Genomic DNA, 21,161 nt, shown 5'->3' on the forward strand with positions numbered 1-21,161 from the left:
GGGAATTTACAGACTAGTTACTATTTAAGCTGTGAAATAGAAATGGGGTTCCATCACCCATAGCAACCTCTCCTTCAAACACCACGCCAATCAAATCAGCAGAACTCCCTATTGTGGGAGTAATGTTATGTTTTATTTTTTTGATGTGTTGCTTTATATGATCATTTTAATTAATGTAAAGTGTCTTTATGTACTGTCAAAAACACTCTATACATAAAATGTATTATTATTATTCCAGAGTATGGCTGGCTGTGAGTGGGACGATGAGACTGGAGAGGTCAGTGGTTTTTTGCAGTATGGTTATGATGGATCGCTCCGAAACCACAAGCTGTCATCACCAAACAGAGATGGGATGCTGACAAATCTAGAATAAAATACCATGAGATTCATCTCACTCAGATTTATCCTGAATGGCTGAAGATGTATTTGGACTACGGCAAGAGCTCTCTGCTGAGAAAAGGTAGAATCACATTTCCTGATGTAGTTTCATGAACACAACAATGTTCATACAGTCTGCTCAGACTGAACTGTCATTTTATTATCACTCCAATCAGTCTGACATCACCTTCTTTTTGGCTGTTTTCTGTGGTGGTAAGATTTGATCTAGCCCTCCTCAATCAGTAGAGACTGACAAGTTAGAGTGCTCTGACATTACTTTCTATCAATAGCCAATGATAGCCAGTGCACAGTTAGCATACGGTAAGTAAGTTTAACTGCATTGACAGGTGGTCTGTCAGTTGGTCTGTTTGTCCTTCAGCTTGTTACAGACTGACTGGATGGCTGTAAAATACTGTACATATATTCATGGTCCCCAGAGAATCAATTGTAAAAACTTTGAACCTCTGACTTTTCAGCTAACGCCATCATCAGGTCAAATCCTTCTGTTTATCCAGCTATTTGATTTATGACCAAATACCTGCAAAACTAATGACATTCTCTCAGCCTCAGCTGTACTTTAGGTTTAGCACTAATGAGGAAATATTAGAATGCTAACATGCAGAACTGAGATTATAACCTGCCAAACATCAACATGCTGGTAAAATTAGCTGAAAGCGTCGCTAACGTCTAACGGTAGGTTTCCACACACCTCTCATTGAGGTTGAATGGAGATGAAATTCGCCCTGATTGGGCGAAATGAGAGCGAATCGCAGAGACAAGCAAAAGAAAGTTGACGAAAGTTTAACTTTATTCAAATGAGGACCACTTGAGAACCAATCAGGTCCGCGTGTTTGTGTTTGGAGGCGGAAGTTACAAAAAAAGTCTGACCAAGATGGCGGTGGTTATCAGAGCTGTATCATGAAAATTTGTATGTGATTAAAATGTAATCAAACCAATGCACAAGTAGCCTAGCTACTTGTGCATTGCCAAGTAAGTACATTAAGTCCTCATATCAAGACAATTTGGTAACGTCTTTATAAGAATGGGTGCTTATGGAAATACTAACGTCACTATGTCACAGGCAAAGGAGACAAAGAACTGAGGAACAGGGAGACCAGGGACAGTCAGGTGTAGAGTCTCGGGTAAGTGTGTTGAGCTTAGTTCATATTTTTGGAGGTGTGTGGCTGTCAGGGTTATCAGATGAGCTTTACCAGTGGCTCACTAATTTACATTATGATCAGCTAATTTAACAAGTGTACAAAAGCATTATATTTCTTTTATATGGGGACACTTTTGAAAATAAGTCATTATGTTTTAAGGTATTTTTGTGGCTTGATTTTAAACAACTTCAAAATAAATACATGGTTTTAAAGAATATTTTGGTCAATTTAGTCAGCTTTTTCATTGAATCAAGAGAAACACTGAAAAGAAGGACAATGGTACAGTCTCCATGCTACACTAATGATAGTATTAAGGCTTTCCTCTGTGTACACATGTCCTCTACGAGTATAATTGACTGTATTATTTGTGTCCCCTTCAAAAATTGCTCTTCCAAAATTTTATGTTTATTGTCGCCCCCTACTGTTAGATCAGATTTACGCCCATGCAAAAGGTAAATATGGTGCAAAAAGGGAGAGCTTGTAGAATACAATGTGAGAACTTGCAGAACAAAAAATATGAACTTGTATGTTAATATTTGCACTTGTAAAAATGTAATTTGCACTTGTAAAAATAAAATTTGCACTTGTAAAAAATATTCACACACATGTGATCTGAATTTGAAGTCATACAAAGAAAAAAAACATGAGAGCTTGTAAAAAAAATCTGAACTTGTAAGTTGAAATTTGCACTTGTAGAAAATGTTCACACACCTGTATTCTGAATGTGAAGTTACAGAAAAAATATTCACAAATGTGTAGATTGATATTTACATGAACACAATGACAGCTGCAAACTTATAATGCAACATTTACTCGTATACTTTTTTTTTTACTCTGGTTCATTTTCCATCACAACCACAACTCAGTGATTACAACCTCTCGACTCTGTCACTGCAACTTCACATATGTGCTCTCTCGCATCACAAAGTGGCGAATCTGCGCACCTCGACTTTCACAACACTCTTGACGATACATTTGGTGCAAAACTAATTTGTACCTGTGGACTTAGGCTGTGGAGCTCTGAGCTAACAGAACAGGAAAAGCGATCACGGAAGGCTTGTATCACGTAGATGCGCCGACAGTGTTGTTGTCATTACTTAGAATTCCTCATGGGGGGGGACAGAAACTACGCACTATAGCTTTAATTTCCAACTGTGACAACTGAAATGATTTGTCGTCTCTTCTTGTTTCAGCCAAACTCCCTCCACAATGTGAGTAGAACTTGTTTTTATTCTATTGTATCTGGTCTGACATGCTGTTACCAGGATGTGTTACTGCAAAACAGACTTGAGTAAAGACATGGAGATTATAAATTAGTAAATTATTTTCTCACTCAGGGATTTCTCTGCTAACAGAGAGACCAAAAACAATGACTGTTTGACATGACCTGGAATTACTGTAGATGGGAGTACTAAATAACATGTAGTACTAGAAATAATTAGATATTTGTGTGACAGCAATAGCAGATTGAATTTTCTTGCATGGATTGTGGATTCGGTGGAAGATCGAAATAACGTCATTAACCTTTCCTCAAATAGAGAGAATTGGCTAAATATAAATGACCAATACAATTAAATAAAAACTGAAAGGGGAAGTTTAAGTTAAATTTAATTTCATTTATATAGCACTTTAAAAGCAAACCAGTTTGCATCAAAGTGCTTCACAAAGACAAAAACATATGTATAGAAGCATATATAAAAAGCTCTTGGGGTTGGAGGCTGCTGGTTGCAAATGTCACATTCAAGTTGTTGAGTCAGGTCATTGATTCTGACAGATGGAGCATGTCTCTTGGTTCTGGATAAAACATCAGATGCTAAACCTGTTTCAGAGGCTGGAAATACTGAACACCTTTTGGTGGATGTGCAGAGTTAATCTGAACGACCAGCCTCTGGACAGGCTGCATCATCCTCTGTTTATTAAAGGCAGCTCAGTAACAGTGGGTTTTTCCTTACAGCTCCTCACAACATCTCTACGCACTCTATGTCAACGTTCATGAACTTCTGATTTACAAACACATCCTACACACAGTGAGTTACTTCAAATGGGACGGTAAGCAGTAAATGCTGTGACGTGAACTAATCACATCTCCAGTTAAACAACATCTGAAATGATAAGCTTCTACAACAAACCTTTATATTAAATATCCTAAAAAACTTACTTTAGAAATCTTGAGTATAAATATAACATGAAATAGTCATGAAGCACAAAGCAAAAAAGAAAAATGTTTTAAATTTCTTTATTAGGAGTTGACAAAATGTTGAGTTTGTCTCTATGTGGAATTGAAAATCTTTATGGAGGATATGTTTATGTGTGTGATAATAAGAATAAGAATATCCGTTCTGTATTATAGGTTTATATACTCAAACATTCAGTTCATATACTCACTATATAACTATATAACTCTATTTGTACTCTATCTAGATATGCATATGGTTCGTGTCTTATAGATAAACTACTGTAACATGTATGGAACCATCCCAATGAAGTAGAGGTAAATAAAATGTCCTCTCTGGTGTTTGACAACTTGACACCAACATCCTGATTATTTAGCTTAATTAAAAGAAAAATGTTGTGTAAATATTCTGATTATATATTTCTTTTAAAGTATGGTTTTGCTCTTTAAGAATCTCAGCCAACACTCAGCATGTCAGATGTGTTTGATATTCTCATATTTTGTATTTTATTTCAGAATCGTTATTGTCAAATAAATTTATTTTTACATTTAAAATGCATCAATTTCAGTTTTTTCTGTTGTCAGAGTAAGTAAGTGTGAAAACTTCTGACTCAGATTTATAAGATTTTAAACTTTATTAGTCAAACTAAAGTCAGAAGTCAGAAGCTGTTTTCTGGACTCCCTGTCTGATCTTTCAGTCCACTAAACCTTTGTTACAACCCAGGTCTCTGTAGGGGAAAGGAAGCAGCACAGAGGCTGTTAGAGTCTGACAGTAGACTTATTTATTACAGGGGCAAGAACTAAATGAAAGTCAACTCGTAAAAGAAGCAAGCTACATGTTGTGTTACATGATACAATGTGTTTTAGACTTTAGCAGCAGACAAGCCCAAACAAAGAGCTTTAGTGGAAGCAGGCAGGAACAGGTAACAGAGACTCAGATGAAACCGTTTCCACAGAACCAGAACATGTCTAAAATCTCTTTTGGTCAGAGTTAAGTCCTCTCCAGATGTTGTTACCTCAGCAACGCTTATCAGATCATCACTGTATCCACAAACATTTAAATATGATTTATGAATTTACACCTGACCATTTTAAGGTATCCTGTGACTTTCTGACGGGTCCTATCACTTCATATCTTAATGTTCGGTAAAACAAGTTTTGTTAATGCATATTTATGATGCAAAATAGTTTCAAATATTGATGTGACAGGAACTTTATTAGAGTTCTGGATCCTCTTTTAATCTTAGCTGTAAAGAGACAGTAAGAAATACAAAGGAACCTGGATTTAGTGTTCATTTTATTCAATATTTGCTTTCATATTGTATGCAGTATGATTGGTCTAAAATCTTAACTTTTCAGTCAAAATGATAATCAATTCATTAGTGTGGTTCCAGCTGTTTCCTGTAACTAGTTTGGGACTCCAGAAGAAGCAGTGAAGAAAGCCTGATGGAGTGGTTCACTGTCAGACACACAGGTTTTAGTAGATCATTCTGTTGGATAACTGGTTGTCAATTCCTTAAGCAGTAAAAGAGTTTATCAAAGCCCTATTCCTATTTTAAGGATTATTCAATTCAAATGTGTCTTCAACAATGAACATGATGCGGCCAGTTTGCAATAACTCTCACTCACAGGGCACACCTCATGAAGGTATTCCTGAAAAAGAACTTACTTCCTCATTTCACACCTCACCTCACAACACAAGATATGTATGTGTATGTATACATATATAAATAAGTGAAGAATTAAGTTGTTTGTATATAACTAAAGGATAAAGTAGAAAGGTGGAAAGATGGAGAGGAGCTTCATGAGGACGTGGACCTCGGAGAGATCCTCCCCAACCACGATGGATCCTTCCAGATGAGTGTTGACCTGGACCTTTCATCAGTCCCAGCTGAAGACTGGAGGAGGTACGACTGTGTGTTTCAGCTCTCTGGTGTGGAGGACGACATCATCACCAAACTGGACAAAGCAGAGATCAGGACCAACTGGGGTGAGAACAAGATCAGAAGTGATCAAATCTTTTTGTTACCTCTGAGAAGGCGCCGACGTTTACCCACCATTGAGGTCACTGAGGTCTGGACCTTGGAACCAAAGGCCTCTGATAAAAGTTGTTAAATATTCACAGTGTGTTTTTGTTTGTTTACCTAGCAGACTTTTTCATAAATGGTGTAGCAGATTTCTATGAAATTTGGTGGACAGACCATAAACTAAGAAAGAACTTAATGAAAACATTGGTGTGTATAGTGCCACACCGTGATATTTTAAAGACACAGAAGTGACTCCTGAAACATCAGTCAAAAGGACAAGGTAACAACTGAAATTAGTGACTGAATTAAACCACAACTTTGTGTATTTTTGTATTTTCTTTCTTGAAACATTCTGAGTGACTGAAACACTTTGCCTCTCTTTGTCTTTTCCTCCGTCCTCCTCAGAACAATGATTACATTTCTCTGATTTAACACCACCCTTCACATCCTTGTCTCTGCCATGTGCCAATGTGTCGATATCTCTCATTAGTTACCATATTTATATCAGATATTTGTGATACAGCATATTGTATCACTATTGATTTCAAAGTATAAAACTCTTTGTAGTGCAGTACGGGATGAATACGGTTTGCCAGAGTCAGATCACAGACTGTGAAATGTGACACAAGAAACATGACACGAGATACTCGATCGGGAAGATCTTATTATGCAATAATTTATTTTTATGTAAGAAACCCCACCAAATGATGTTGAATACTTTGTTATTTATATATGTGTATTATTTATATTCACAGTGATAATGTTTTTTCGCTTTCTTTTGAGCGACAAGAAAGTCAAATCTTTGAAATTGTAAATACTGTTTTTATTCTGCTTAATAAACACAGATACTAAGTTAAAATCAGCCATTTGGGCTTGTTTGACTGTATTTTCTCACTGCAGGCCACTTATTGAGTGGATGACCCTTTTAGGGGCCAAGTAAAAAGGTTTACTAACTGCTATGGTATGGATTACAATGTAAAAAGTAAACGTTTTTAACCTATTATTATTAGTAGTATATTAGCTTTATTATATTTATTATATATTGTTTATGTTTCTCTTCATTTTATTTTATTAACTTTAAATATTTATTTATGTATCTTTTCCTTTTCCCAAATTGTTGAAATTGTAGATTTTTTATCTTTTAAATAGTCCACTTGGGTTACTGTCCTTGTCAAAGATTAGCCTATATATATTTAAGCAATGTTTAAAGTCGATTACATTTTGTAAAAACACAAAATATATAGGCCTATAGCCCATTACACACAACCAGGTGTGTGTCTCAATAACTTCCCCCTAGAGGGCAGCATCAACCTAAAAACTGAACCAAACTTTGCTGTAGAGAAGCAAGATGTCAGTGTTTTCACACCAGCATTCTCAGAGCATTGCATCTTTGTGTGTGTGTGTGTGCATGTGTGTGCATGTTGTGTGCGTGTGTGCGTGTGTGTGTGTGTGTGTGTGTGTGTGTATGTGTTTGTGTGTGTGTGTATTGTCAGTAATTGGGTAATATGCGGCACCTGTTGGCTCAGTGCTGGTTGGAGCCGCATGCTGAGTGGAGTTACCTGCGGCCAGCTTACTGTGACCGCGGATGTTGTTTCTTCATTGTGAGTAGACTACCTTTGGTGTAAGATAATTTGGTGTAAGAAAGAGACTTTCTGCAACAAAAGGAACGTTGTAGTTAGAATGTATGTTTTGAGATTGTAAATGTTAAATGTAATAGTTTTATTTTTACATGCATACATTTCTTTCTAAATTTCTAAATATTTATAGTCTTTTATAATTTATTTTATACTGATACAATGTGTTTCCTGTGTTTTTAATTTTTAATTTTTTTTAAATTTTTTTAACAATACTTCACGGCTGTAGAATAACTTGATGAAAACAGGTTTCTGTAAACACTGAAAATCACCTCTGATGATGTATTATTGGATGTATATATTATTATCCAGCCACTGTAGTTTTGCCTGAGTGGATACAAGTTAGATAAGCAGCAGAGAATGGCTCTTTGCTTGTGTGAGCGATGGATTTAAAGGCAGCTGAAAGATACCTTCAGACAGGGTTAGAGAATGATGTCACCTGTCAGAGGGCTCACTACGACACAGTCAACGGCAGGACCTAATGAAGGCCTCGTAGATATTCTCATCTAACTTTTAGCACGTTTTCCTGTGTATCGATAAGCATGAATTAATGTCAAGATCTCCTGGAACCATCACGTTATCGTGGTGGAGAGGTTGGTGTTGTCTGGAGCTTGGTGCTCCTGGTAGGGTCTCCCATGGCAAAGTGGTCTCAGGTGAGGGGCCAGACAAAGACTGGTTCAAAAACCCTATAATTCAACGAGGAAGAGGTAGTTACCCTGCCCGGAGGAAGCCTGGGGCCCCCGTCTGGAGCCAGGCCCAGATGGAGGGCTGGTCAGCGAGCGCCTGGTGGCCGGGTTTGTCACGGAGCCCGATCAAGATCTAATGTAATGCTTTATTTTGGTGCTGATGTTTTGCTTTTCAATAAAGTCCCCAATTTTGAGTTTACCTTGAGTCATCTGTCACTATAGTTGCAGTAACTTTTAAATTGAACATTCAGTATTCTCACAGAGGAGTTGAATGAGAAGATCAATATCAGTTTCAACTCTGAGCAGAGTTAGCTCCCAGACAAGGTTAGCTTAGCTTAGCATGAACACTGGAAATAGGATGAAAACATCTCGCCAATAGCTCTGTAAAAGATGCCTTCTAACAACTTCAAACATGGACGAGGTAATAAAATGAAACGTGGCTTCAAGAGAAACTATCCTAGTTTTTTATTTTTTGCCCTGTAATGCCATATATTCTTGTTGGGCTATGATGCTAATACAGGAGAAAGAACAAATCTGAGGCTCAGCAGTTGGTGAGTGGCAAGGAACAAACCAAATGTGTTGTGCGTCCAACATTCTTCAAGTTGTTTCTTCTTTGGCTTCTATGCAGATGAAACGGTCCACTTCTGTTCTAACCTCCTGAGGAGACTAGCGTACCATGTGTTTATATGCTAACTGTTGTGCTATATTACTATTGGATTCCACGCTGTCTTTGTTCATGTGCATTGATATTTAACTTGACATTGTGCATTGTAGTACGAGTTATGCTATTGTCCACCATTATAGGGTGGCTAAACATGTCAAATGACATTTGTAGGTAATTGAGTGTTGCTAATTAAGTGTTGTGTCATTGGCTCTCACCTGCCTTGCCCAATTAAAGCCACCAGATGTCATTGTCTACCCTTGTGTTAATGTGCCCCATAGTACTGTGGTAGTTAGTGTGTATATTGTGTTGAAAGAGCTTTGACTTTAGTCTGGCATTGACAGATCTATCTCCACAGCGCTGTAGAGTAACAGTCTGGCTACACCACACATACATTCCTGGATAGGAGAAGAAATTGCTCTGGGTTGTTTGCATTTCTTTAAACCAATCACAATTGTCTTGGGCGGCACTAAGTTCTGAACGCAGCGACGGTGGTTCGGAAGTAACTTGCTTTGGTGAACCACTTGCACCCCAGAAAAGAAAACACAGCATACCTCATTAAATGAAGTTAACTGTTCACACAATACAGTAACGTGAGCTATTTAAATTAGCTGGATACATGGTTAAACCTCATTTGGTCCTACCAGTGTATCGCCGTGTGTATTTCGACAACAATCTCCTATTATTCCCAAAACGTCCCAGTTAGAGTAAATGTCGTAAACATATTCTCTGTAAAACTTTAAAGTCATTACCCGAAAGAACTAAGCAGGTCTGCCTTGTTGCCTGATCCAAATTTTCTTCCAAACTTGCCATGTTCAGCGTGTAGCTTGGTAGCTCGAAGATTGTTGTTTTCCGTAGCGACCAGAGTTTGAGAACAGCAACACACAGAGAGCAGAAGGTGAGTTACAAAGCCTGATGTCAGGCTTTATCCTGGAAATGTACTTCCGTTGATTCAGTCTACTTTGACGTAAACAATGTGCTCTTTTAACAGCTGTCTGGAGGAAATGTTTCCAACACATCTGGCCATGCAACATCATCTAATTAGTTGGATTTCAAACATTTTAGCCTACAGCATCTGATCTGTTTAATTTTCTTATTTGGAATCCGGGCTGGGGTGAAAGTACTGTAGTGCACAAGTCCATTTTATCATGTTTGACATAAATAGATCCGAGATATGATGTGGACGGTATTTCAGTTTGAAATGAGAGTCCAAAGTCATCACTACTAACACTGGATGGTGTTGCCTTTTAATAAAATAAAATCTGTAATACTTGCTCAGAATTAATGCCTTACATGTAGATGTTACTGTGCAACATGTTAAAGTAAAATAATGAATAAATGAATCATCCAAAAACCCTACATATAAAACAGGATATTGTTGCTGACGCGTTATATTAATGTACCTTATTGGTGTAGTTTAGGCCCAGTGTCACTGTGGGCTCATGCGTTTCAGTTTGGTTGATATTTATGTAACACTTTATGTGATGTGATTGGAGAATTTTATTCATTAAATCAGCCTATTTGTATTACATTACTTGGTATCAGGTAGGGGTGTAACAATACATTGATCTGGATCGATATATTGATTCAATCCTCAACAGTCCAAAATTATTGATACAAAGTGAAAATATCAATTCATATCGTCATCTTTAAGATGCTCCTTTATTTTGAAATTCCCACTTTATATTCTTTTTATTACAAATAGTAGTTTTCAATTTAAATGTCTGGAAGAGCTTCGTAATGAACTTGTCAGATCATATTTTAGTTTCTTTCTGTGAGTTGATATAAATCAAAGTGATTGTGTTGAATAGGTTGATGGTATCGTCTGGTATTGGTCCAGGCCCCTGAATTGAATCAGATCGACATCGTATCGTGGCAGATTTTGTGATATCAGTAAATATTCTATCTTCCAAAGAATCAATATATATTGTATCATAATAAAATGTGATTTATGCCCCTAGAATTAATCAGTCTTTCTAGTGTACAATGCCATGTTTCTCAATTATTCTCCTCTCTTCTTATCCCACTAATGTGCCGATCACAACGTTTAACTGCAAAACTTTCAGAACTGTCAAACTGATGAAAAATGTTCTTAAACACCAGTAATGACGTCAAAGTCACGTGGTATTCTTCATTTGGCACAATGTGTTGGAGCAGATTTTCACAGGAGTGAAACAAGTTTCCCAACTTCTGTATCATCCGCCCATCTCTCATCAGAACAGAGACCCTCCCTCCTCGGAGAAAAAACACAGAATACAGAACAGCTGAACCAGCTCGGTCCTCAGACACGTCTTTATCAAAACAAGATGAAAAAGTTCCTGTTGTTGCTTCTCCTCTGTCACGTCTCATCTCCAGGTAAGATCACATTTTAATTCTTTACTTTACTTTGAACTCAGCTCTGTGTTTAGTTTCTGTGTAGCTCTGGAACACAGCTGGAGTTTAGTTTCACTTTAACTTCAACTCCAGACTATCATGTTTTAGATTAACTGAATCATACTGCCATCATATTTATGATAAAATAATGATATGCGTCTATTTATACTGAATCTATAAACCTTGTTTGTCCTTCAGTCAAACACTCACTGAAGTTATTCTTCACTGGATCTTCTGGAGTCCCAAACTTGTCAGAGTTTGTGGGTGTTGCAGTGGTGGATGGACTTCTGGTGGCTTACTGCGACACCAACAAAAAGATAGTAGAACCAAAACTGGACTGGATGAAAACATTTTTTGACAACAACCCTCAGCATTGGGAAATGTACACTGCAGAGTGTTTTGAGAGGCTTCCTAACTTATTCAAAGCCTGGATGAATGACATGAAGCAGAGCTTCAACCAAACTGGAGGTAATATTTCACTATTTACTGCAAAGCTGTTGTACATCTTAGTTGTTTATTAAAGTGACCCAAACTCATTTCCACTTTGAGATAATGAAATTCAAACCTCAATACATAGTCACAATATCTTCACATACACAGGAAGAGGAAAAGCAGTAATACAAGACATCCTTTATTTCCTTCATTGACCTGTCAGATAATGAGACTGAGGGCTCTAACGTGTCTGTATACTTCTTAAAATAACTAAGATGTGATACTGTCTGGAATATTTGGAATTAACTTTCTTAAAATTATTGTCATGTAAAGAATAAATATGCTGTTAACAAAGGAAACTTTCAGCGCACACAATCAGACTAATAAATTCAAAGTTTTTATTAGTAATTAATTATGAAATAAGAATTTTTATAACCCGAAATATTTGTGGTCAACCATCTGAGACAATGAGCTTTTAGATCAGGGGAAACCTGGCTGTTTCCCATCATGCACTGGAGATTTACAGTCAGTGGAGAGAAACTAACTGACTCTAAAAACTGGAGCTGACTCACTTTGTCCTGTTGTTGTAATCCAAGAAGTAAAAGTTGTGCAATAATGATGAGGCAGTGACACTATTATTATTGTTATTATTAGTAGTAGTAGTAGTCGTCGTAGTCGTCGTCTTATTATTAATTATTATAATAGACTGTAATTATTATTATTATAATTACAGTCTCTGTCTCTCAGGTGTCCACATTCTCCAGAGGATGGAAGGCTGTGAGTGGGACGATGAGACTGGAGAGGTCAATGGTTTTAATCAGTTTGGTTATGATGGAGAAGACTTCATAGCATTCGACCTGAAGACATCAACATGGATCACTCCGAAACCACAGGCTGTCATCACCAAACAAAGATGGGATGCTGAGATATCTAGAATAAAATACATTGAGATTCTCCTTACTGAGATGTATCTTGATTGGCTGAAGATGTATTTGGACTACGGCAAGAGCTCTCTGCTGAGAAAAGGTAGAATCACATTTCCTGATGTAGTTTCACGTTCATACAGTCAGCTCAGACTGAACTGTCATTGTATTATCAGTCTGACATCACCTTCTTTTTGGCCGTTTTCTGTGGTGGTAAGATTTTATTTAGCCCTCCTCAATCAGTAGAGACTGACAATTTACTGTGCTCTGACATTACCTTCCATCAAATCTGAGATTGTGATAGCCAGTGCACAGTTGGAATAAGGTAAGTAAGTTTAACTGCATTGACAGGTGGTCTCTCAGTTGGTCTGTTTGTCCTTCAACTTGTTACAGACTGACTGGATGGCTGTAAAATATTGTACATATATTCAACAACAAAGTCTGCTCAGACTGAACTGCCTTGTATTATCACTCCATCAGTCTGACATCACCTTCCATCAAATCTGAGACTGTGATAGCCAGGGCAGTGTTAGTGAGTGTCAGTGTTTCAAAGTAGAAATACCCTTAACACTTGTTGCTTTGCTGTAGACTATAAAAACATGTCAGATCCTTCTTTTGTGACTGTAGTGAGTTTCTTTACTGTTGGTGGTGGTGTCTGTCAATACAGGCCTACAAACAATATAGAGGTTGTGTAACTGATGAGTTGTTATGGAGTACTGTCATATGTTTTTATAGCTCACAATATTGTTTAAGGGTATAACTGTTGACGGTAATAGTCAATTTCATGATCATTTAAGAAACAATACAATGTTTTATGATAAACAGGTGTGGTTTACTTCATAGGCTGTGTACTATTTATCTTATGAACTTATCTGGGTCACATTACACTTAAATGTACCCTATGTAGGTTTTGACCACAAGTAGTTCTATAGAGTAATATTTTTTTTGAGTTGATTACTGTGTATTCTCGCTCTCTGTCTCTGTGTCTGTCTGTGCAGATCTTCCCTCAGTGTCTCTCCTCCAGAAGTCTCCCTCCTCTCCAGTCAGCTGCCACGCTACAGGTTTCTACCCTGACAGAGCCATGATGTTCTGGAGGAAAGATGGAGAGGAGCTTCATGAGGACGTGGACCTCGGAGAGATCCTCCCCAACCACGATGGATCCTTCCAGATGAGTGTTGACCCGGACCTTTCATCAGTCCCAGCTGAAGACTGGAGGAGGTACGACTGTGTGTTTCATCTCTCTGGTGTGGAGGACGACATCGTCACCGAACTGGAGAAAGCAGAGATCAGGACCAACAGAGGTGAGAATGAGATCAGAGTGTGGTTAAAGGGACTGCATTTTTACCCTCCACTTTAGCTAATAATCCATCTTCAGAAACAAATCATAATAAACCAATTAAATAATTAAATTAAACCAATGCAAGAATCACTGGTCACATCATGTGATAACAAGATTATTTGATTTTCTTAGAGTCATAGAAACCAGATTGTTTTTACCACGCCCACACATCAGGATTTTAAATTACTTTTTTGTTCTTATTAATTTTTGTGCATTGCGGTCTGCCAAATGAAGAGTCGATCTTTCAAATCCAACACAATATAATTTTACAGACACACTTTTAAGATAATAGCTGATTAGCCTTATAGTTCATAGCAACAAACCCACATGTATGTATGAATATCAGATCAACAGATGGATGTAGTTCTGTTCTAACCTGATTCATCTGCACAGTATACATTATAATTTTTATTTTTCTACACCAGATAAGCCCAGTCACATGATCGTCCCCATCACTGCTGCAGTGGTTGTTCTTGTTCTCGTCTTCATCGCTGCCACTGGATTCATCGTTTACAAAAGGAATAAAGGTGAGAGAGACAAATAGAAAAATCATCTGCTTAATTGACTTTTGATTTTTCAGTAGTTTGATTTAAATGTTTGAGTTGATGCTTTAATCCAGGTTGCGTTTTGAATTAAATTGAAACAAGCATCAGTTCCCTAAATCCAACAATTTAAAGCAGCGAGGGATGGATTTATTTCAGTTTGAGTGAGTAGAAAAGGGGATCATATATTAATGTGGGGAAAGGTGATGAAAGATATTCTGGCATTTCCAGATGTAACTGAAATTATCTTTTGATTTCAGCCAAATGTCCTCGATCTTGTAAGTAAAATTGACTTTTATTCTATTTCAACGATCTGAAACACTTTATGTTGTAGATTAAAAAGGTTTGACATTATTGTGCTGATTATCTTATATAAGACTGTTTCCTACATTTACTGTTTATAAAGGTTCAGAAGAGGATGAATGCTTTACACAGTTGCACACTAACAGTGTTTCTGACCTTCCAGGTCCTGACAGCAGCTCTGAGCTCTCTGAGAAACTGACTCCAAAGACCTGACTGACAAAAAGTCAACTTTGATACAGTATGTGTCATGTTATATAACTTTACAGAACTAAAACCCACTGAAAGACTTCCTGCAACAAAAGGGAAGTTGTAGTTAGAATGTATGTGTTTGAGATTGTAAATGTTAAATGTAATAGTTTTATTTTTACATGCATACATGTAGAATTTATATTTTAAGTCTAAATTTCTAAGTTCTCATCTAAAAGAAATGTAAGAATATTTATAGTCTTTTATAATTTATTTTATACTGATGCAATGTGTATCAGTACAAATGTGTTTTCTGATTATTTTTTTAACAATACTTCACAGCTTTAGAATAAGTTGATGAAAACAGGTTTCTGTAAACACTGAATATGAGGCTCAAAATCATCTCTGATGGATTATTGGATGTATATATTATTAACTGGTGAGACAGGTCAAGGGACGCAACTCATGAAAAGTTTTTCCTAATTGCTAACTGATGGTTATCAGTAGACGGTGATGGTTGTTGCACTACTCAGCGATTCGTGGCATTCACATAAAGTTGAATCTTTATTTGATTTGATCATTCATGAAGGTGCCCATCAAACCAGTTTGGGCCAGCCACTAGTTTAGCCTGAGTGGATACAAGTTAGATAAGCAGCAGAGAATGGCTCTTTGCTTGTGTGAGCGATGGATTTAAATGCAGCTTAAAGATACCTTCAGACAGGGTTAGAGAATGATGTCACCTGTCAGAGGGCTCACTACGACACAGTCAACTGCAGGACCTAATGAAGGCCTCGTAGATATTCTCATCTAACTTTTAGCACATTTTACTCTGTATCAATAAGCATGAATTAATGTTAAGATCTCCGGGAACCATCACCTTATCGAGGTTTGCGTTGTCTGGAGCTTGGTGCTCCTGGTAGGGTCTCCCATGGCAAAGTGGTCTCAGGTGAGGGGCCAGACAAAGACTGGTTCAAAAACCCTATGATTCAACGAGGAAGAGGTAGAGTTACCCTGCCCGGAGGAAGCCCGGGGCCCCCGTCTGGAGCCATGACCAGATGGAGGGCTCCTCAGTGAGCGCCTGGTGGCCGGGTTTGTCACGGAGCCCAATCAGGATCTAATGTAATGCTTTATTTTGGTGCTGATGTTTTGCTTTTCAATAAAGTCCCCAATTTTGAGTTTACCTTGAGTCATCTGTCACTATAGTTGCAGTAACTTTTAAATTGAACATTCAGTATTCTCACAGAGGAGTTGGATGAGAAGATCAATATCAGTGTCAACTCTGAGCAGAGTTAGCTCCTAGACAAGGTTAGCTTAGCTTAGCATGAACACTGGAAATAGGATGAACAGCTCACCAATAGCTCTGTAAAAGATGCCTTCTAACAACTTCAAACATGGCAGAGGTAATAAAATGAAACGTGGCTTCAAGAGAAACTCTATCCTAGTTTTTATTTTTATTTTTTTGCCATATGTAATGCCATATATTCTTGTTGGGCTATGATGCTAATACAGGAGAAAAAAACAGAAATATGAGGCTCATCAGTTGGTGACTGGCAAGGAACAAACCAAATGCTTGCAGAGTACCGTTGATTTTTCCTATTGACAGTACTCGGAGACATCTAGCGATCAAGATTCAGGTAAAAATCGGCTGGAGTGAAACTTCAAAATATTTTTTGGGGAGTTAAGTCATCCTTTCACACTAATCTGGACACATGTTTTCTTATTTGGAGTCATCACAGAGCCAGTACAACAGAGGTCACCATATCTGACAAGTAGCCTCCTGAAGAAGAGGCAAGTATTCCTTAATCCAGTGTTTCCAAAACAAGTCAGTTATGTACTGAACTTGTTTCCATCTGTGATGAGCATAGATGTCCTCCTTTTGGAACTGTCCCGTTGGCGAAGATGGCTTGATTTGGAGCAGCAAAAGATGGTTAGGGGTTAGCGGTTCCAAATCATTGGGATCAGTGGATGCCTTGGTAAGGGGACAGCTGTTTATGATAGCTTCTGCTTCACAAAGAACTGTGTAAAGACTTTCCTCATCAAGTTTCTGCACCTTCAGGGTGGAATTCAGGACCTTCCTCACAGATCTTACCAACCTTTCTCAAACTCCTCCATGATGTGATCCTGTGGGGGGATTGAAAACCCACTTAATTCCTTGGTACAGATTCTTCCCCCCTTTCTAACTTTACCGAAGTCCCCCAGCACTAGTTTGTTTATTTATTATGATTTCTGCACATTGCCTACTTGTTCTCCCATTAATTAAGTCTATAGGTATTTATTTCCATCTGTTCATAAAATATATTTTTTGGATGTGCTATTATGAATGGTGTCAGGTCTGTTTAAATAAAGTTCATAAAGAAAATGGATCGTAAAGCTTTTATTTTTCTCTTCACAGTCGATCAAGTAGCAAGTATTATGTCTGTGTTGTGATACATTATGTCTTTCTAGTGTGCATCACCACGTGTCTCAGTTATTCTCCTCTCTTCTTATCCCAGTGATGTACCGATCACAAAGTTTAACTTTAAAACTTTCAGAACTGTCAAACTGGAACATTTTCTGAATCACCAGTGACGTTTAACACCCGCCCAGCACTCATCAGAACAGAGACCCTCCCTCCTCGGAGAAAACACACAGAATACAGAACAGAACCAGCTTGGTCCTCAGACACGTCTTTATCAAAACAAGATGAAGAAGTTCCTGTTGTTGCTTCTCTTCTGTCACGTCTCATCTCCAGGTAAGATCACATTTTAATTCTTTACTTTACTTTGAACTCAGCTCTGTGTTTAGTTTCTGTGTAGCTCTGGAACACAGCTGGAGTTTAGTTTCACTTTTACTTCACCTCCAGACTATCATGTTTTAGATTAACTGAATCATACTGCCATCATATTTATGATAAAATAATGATATGCGTCTATTTATACTGAATGTATAAACCTTGTTTGTCCTGCAGTCAAACACTCACTGAAGTTTTTCTTCACTGCATCTTCTGGAGTCCCAAACTTCCCAGAGCTTGTGGTTGCTGCAGTGATGGATGAACTTCTGATTGGTTACTGCGACACCAAGAAAAAGACAGTAGAACCAAAACAGGACTGGGTGAAAACATTTTTAGAAAACAATCGTCAGTATTGGGAAATGTACACTAAAGAGTGTCTTGAGAGTCTGCCTAACTTCAAAGACTGGATGAATGACATGAAGCAGAGCTTCAACCAAACTGGAAGTAATATTTCACTATTTACTGCTAAACTGTTACACATCTTAATTGTATATTAAAGTGACCCAAACTCATTTCTACTTTGAGATAATGAAATTCAAAACATCAATACAGTCAAAATATCTTCACATACACAGGAAGAGGAAAATCAGCAATACAAGACATCCTTTATTTCCTTCATTGACCTGTCAGATAATGAGACTGAGGGCTCTAACATCTGTCTGTATAATTCTTAAAATATTAAATAACTAAGATTTGATACTGTCTGGAATATTTGGAATTAACTTTATCAGCCTGTCTGGGCTTAAAGTTTTCGTCATGTAAAGAATAAATATTCTGTTATAAAGAAAACTTTCATCGCACAAAATCAGACTAATAAAATCAAAGTCTTTATTAGTAATTAATTGTGAAATGAAGAGTTTTTATAACACGTAATGTTTGTGGTCAAACATCTGAGACAATGAGCTTTTAGATCAGGGGAAACTCGGCTGTTTCCCATCATGCACTGGAGTTTTACAGTCAGTGGAGAGAAACTAACTGACTCTAAAAACTGGAGCTGACCCACTTTGTCCTGTTGTAATCCAAGAAGTAAAAGTTGTGCAATAACAATGAGGGAGTGACACTCTATTAGTATTATTGTTGTTATTATTATTATTATTATTATTATTAGTAGTAGTAGTAGTAGTAGTAGTAGTAGTAGTAGTATTATGCATTATTATAATTACAGTCTCTGTCTCTCAGGTGTTCACATTCTCCAGAGGATGTGTGGCTGTGAGTGGGACGATGAGACTGGAGAGGTCAATGGTTTTATGCAGTTTGGTTATGATGGAGAAGACTTCATAGTATTCAACCTGAAGACATCGACATGGATCGCTCTGAAACCAGAAGCTGTCATCATCAAACAAAGATGGGATGCTGACATATCTAGAATAAAACGCAATGAGATTTACATCACTAAGATTTGTCCTGAATGGCTGAAGATGTATGTGGACTACTGCAAGGTCTCTGCTGAGAAAAGGTAGAATCACATTTCCTGATGTAGTTTCATGAACACAACAATGTTCATACAGTCTGCTCAGACTGAAATTTTATTATCACTCCAATCAGTCTGACATCACCTTCTTTTTGGCTGTTTTCTGTGGTGGTAAGATTTGATCTAGTCCTCCTCAATCAGTAGAGACTGACAAGTTAGAGTGCTCTGACATTACTTTCTATCAATAGCCAATGATAGCCAGTGCACAGTTAGCATACGGTAAGTAAGTTTAACTGCATTCACAGGTGGTCTGTCAGTTGGTCTGTTTGTCCTTCAGCTTGTTACAGACTGACTGGATGGCTGTAAAATACTGTACATATATTCATGGTCCCCAGAGAATCAATTGTAAAAACTTTGAACCTCTGACTTTTCAGCTAACGCCATCATCAGGTCAAATCCTTCTGTTTATCCAGCTATTTGATTTATGATCAAATACCTGCAAAACTAATGACATTCTCTCAGCCTCAGCTGTACTTTAGGTTTAGCACTAATGAGGAAATATTAGAATGCTAACATGCAGAACTGAGATTATAACCTGCCAAACATCAACATGCTGGTAAAATTAGCTCAAAGCGTCGCTGTACATCAGAACAACCTCAGAGCTGCTAGCATGGCTTTAAACTCTTAGTGTTGTTGTTTGATGTTTATTTACTTATTTATTTTACTTGGAAGAATTTTCACACCTTCTGTTAATAATTCCCTATTGAATTTTTCTTCATTTTTGTTTTCCATTGTGATGGGACAGCCGACTCTTTTACGCGAGTCAGTTCAACCGGACGGTCGTAGGTTGGCCTACCGAGTTAATATATGATCGCTTGATTACATTAGACTTGAGCGGTTGTGGTTACATTCGGTCTCAACATACTATTTACACACTCATACTGACTGACACTAGACTCATGCACTGGTCACGGTTACATTCGGTACATACATGGCTAACTACCATGTAGCAACATTCACTTCTAACATTTAACTTAACATAACTACCAAGATAACATGACGTGTATTTGTATGTGATATCCATCGATAATGTAGCCTATGAATTTCTATGTACACAAGCATCTAAGATGCACGAGAAATAAAGGCTTCTGGGATCGGTTGATAACTCAAACTTGCCGAGAACCTAGACACCCGTTTGAATATAGACTCATGCAGTACCCTCGGTAACGGTCCTTATGGTCTCGTTCAGTAGCCTGGTGCGCGGTCTCCTCATGACAGCCTACCTACCATGTAACAACATTCACTTCTCTAACATTTAACTTAACATAACTACCAAGATAACATGATTTGTAAGTGATGTACTTCCCCATCGATAATGTGTGAATTGCCATGAACACAATCATCTAAGATGCACCAGAAACAAGTCTTCGTTAATAACTCAAACTTGCTGAGAACCAAGACACCGCTTGACTCGAGCGGCCGGTTGCACGGTTACATTCGGTCTCGTTCAGTAGCCTGGTGCGCGGTCTAGGCCATTTCCTGATTGATTCTACACTTCCCTCAGTGTCTCTCCTCCAGAAGTCTCCCTCCTCTCCAGTCAGCTGCCACGCTACAGGTTTCTACCCTGACAGAGCCATGATGTTCTGGAGGAAAGATGGAGAGGAGCTTCATGAGGACGTGGACCTCGGAGAGATCCTCCCCAACCACGATGGATCCTTCCAGATGAGTGTTGACCTGGACCTTTCATCAGTCCCAGCTGAAGACTAGAGGAGGTACGACTGTGTGTTTCATCTCTCTGGTGTGGAGGACGACATCGTCACCAAACTGGACAAAGCAGAGATCAGGACCAACAGAGGTGAAAATGCATTTAGAAATGACAACTTTCTTTTGATGCTGAATGCTCTCATTGTTTGACTTTCTTGTCAGTTTTACCTTTGTCATCTGAACCAAACTGGTGATTTATCATTCTTGATGAAGACAAGATCAGTCTTAAACTGATGTATCTTCCTTTTCCAGGATCACTGGTCAGATCATGTGACCCTGACGGACATACAATGTATAAATACAACCCTAACCCTATATATATATATATATATATATATATATATATATATATCTAACCCATGTGGTACCATTTAAATACAATATATTTCTGCACACACG

At 37.8% G+C, this 21,161-nt stretch overlaps 2 protein-coding genes and 2 long non-coding RNA genes across 4 annotated transcripts in view; all 4 read left to right on the forward strand.

Annotated features, from left to right (window-relative positions):
* LOC116037655 (major histocompatibility complex class I-related gene protein-like) overlaps positions 1–21,161 on the forward strand; it is a 103,017-nt gene that overhangs the window by 1,361 nt on the left and 80,495 nt on the right. The window lies entirely within an intron of this gene.
* Positions 2,664–3,762, forward strand: LOC118493411. Its single transcript, XR_004895362.1, has 2 exons — positions 2,664–2,749; positions 3,493–3,762. It is a non-coding gene; the product is annotated as an uncharacterized LOC118493411 (long non-coding RNA).
* On the forward strand, positions 3,868–4,066 carry LOC116037658. The gene is made up of 2 exons (XR_004101913.1): positions 3,868–3,946; positions 3,986–4,066. It is a non-coding gene; the product is annotated as an uncharacterized LOC116037658 (long non-coding RNA).
* The window catches only part of LOC116037654, a 90,696-nt gene continuing 80,545 nt past the window's right edge, over positions 11,011–21,161 (forward strand). Inside the window, exons 1-7 of the mRNA XM_035993063.1 lie at positions 11,011–11,074; positions 11,291–11,560; positions 12,272–12,550; positions 13,446–13,748; positions 14,212–14,313; positions 17,414–17,548; positions 17,765–18,031. Coding sequence (XP_035848956.1) covers positions 11,026–11,074; positions 11,291–11,560; positions 12,272–12,550; positions 13,446–13,748; positions 14,212–14,313; positions 17,414–17,548; positions 17,765–18,031 — 1,405 coding nt within the window. The 5' untranslated portion in view covers positions 11,011–11,025. The remainder of the gene's footprint in view (positions 11,075–11,290; positions 11,561–12,271; positions 12,551–13,445; positions 13,749–14,211; positions 14,314–17,413; positions 17,549–17,764; positions 18,032–21,161) is intronic.

This window comes from Sander lucioperca, chromosome 16 (genome assembly GCF_008315115.2).
Source record: "Sander lucioperca isolate FBNREF2018 chromosome 16, SLUC_FBN_1.2, whole genome shotgun sequence".
NCBI classification, from domain to species: Eukaryota; Metazoa; Chordata; class Actinopteri; order Perciformes; family Percidae; genus Sander; species Sander lucioperca.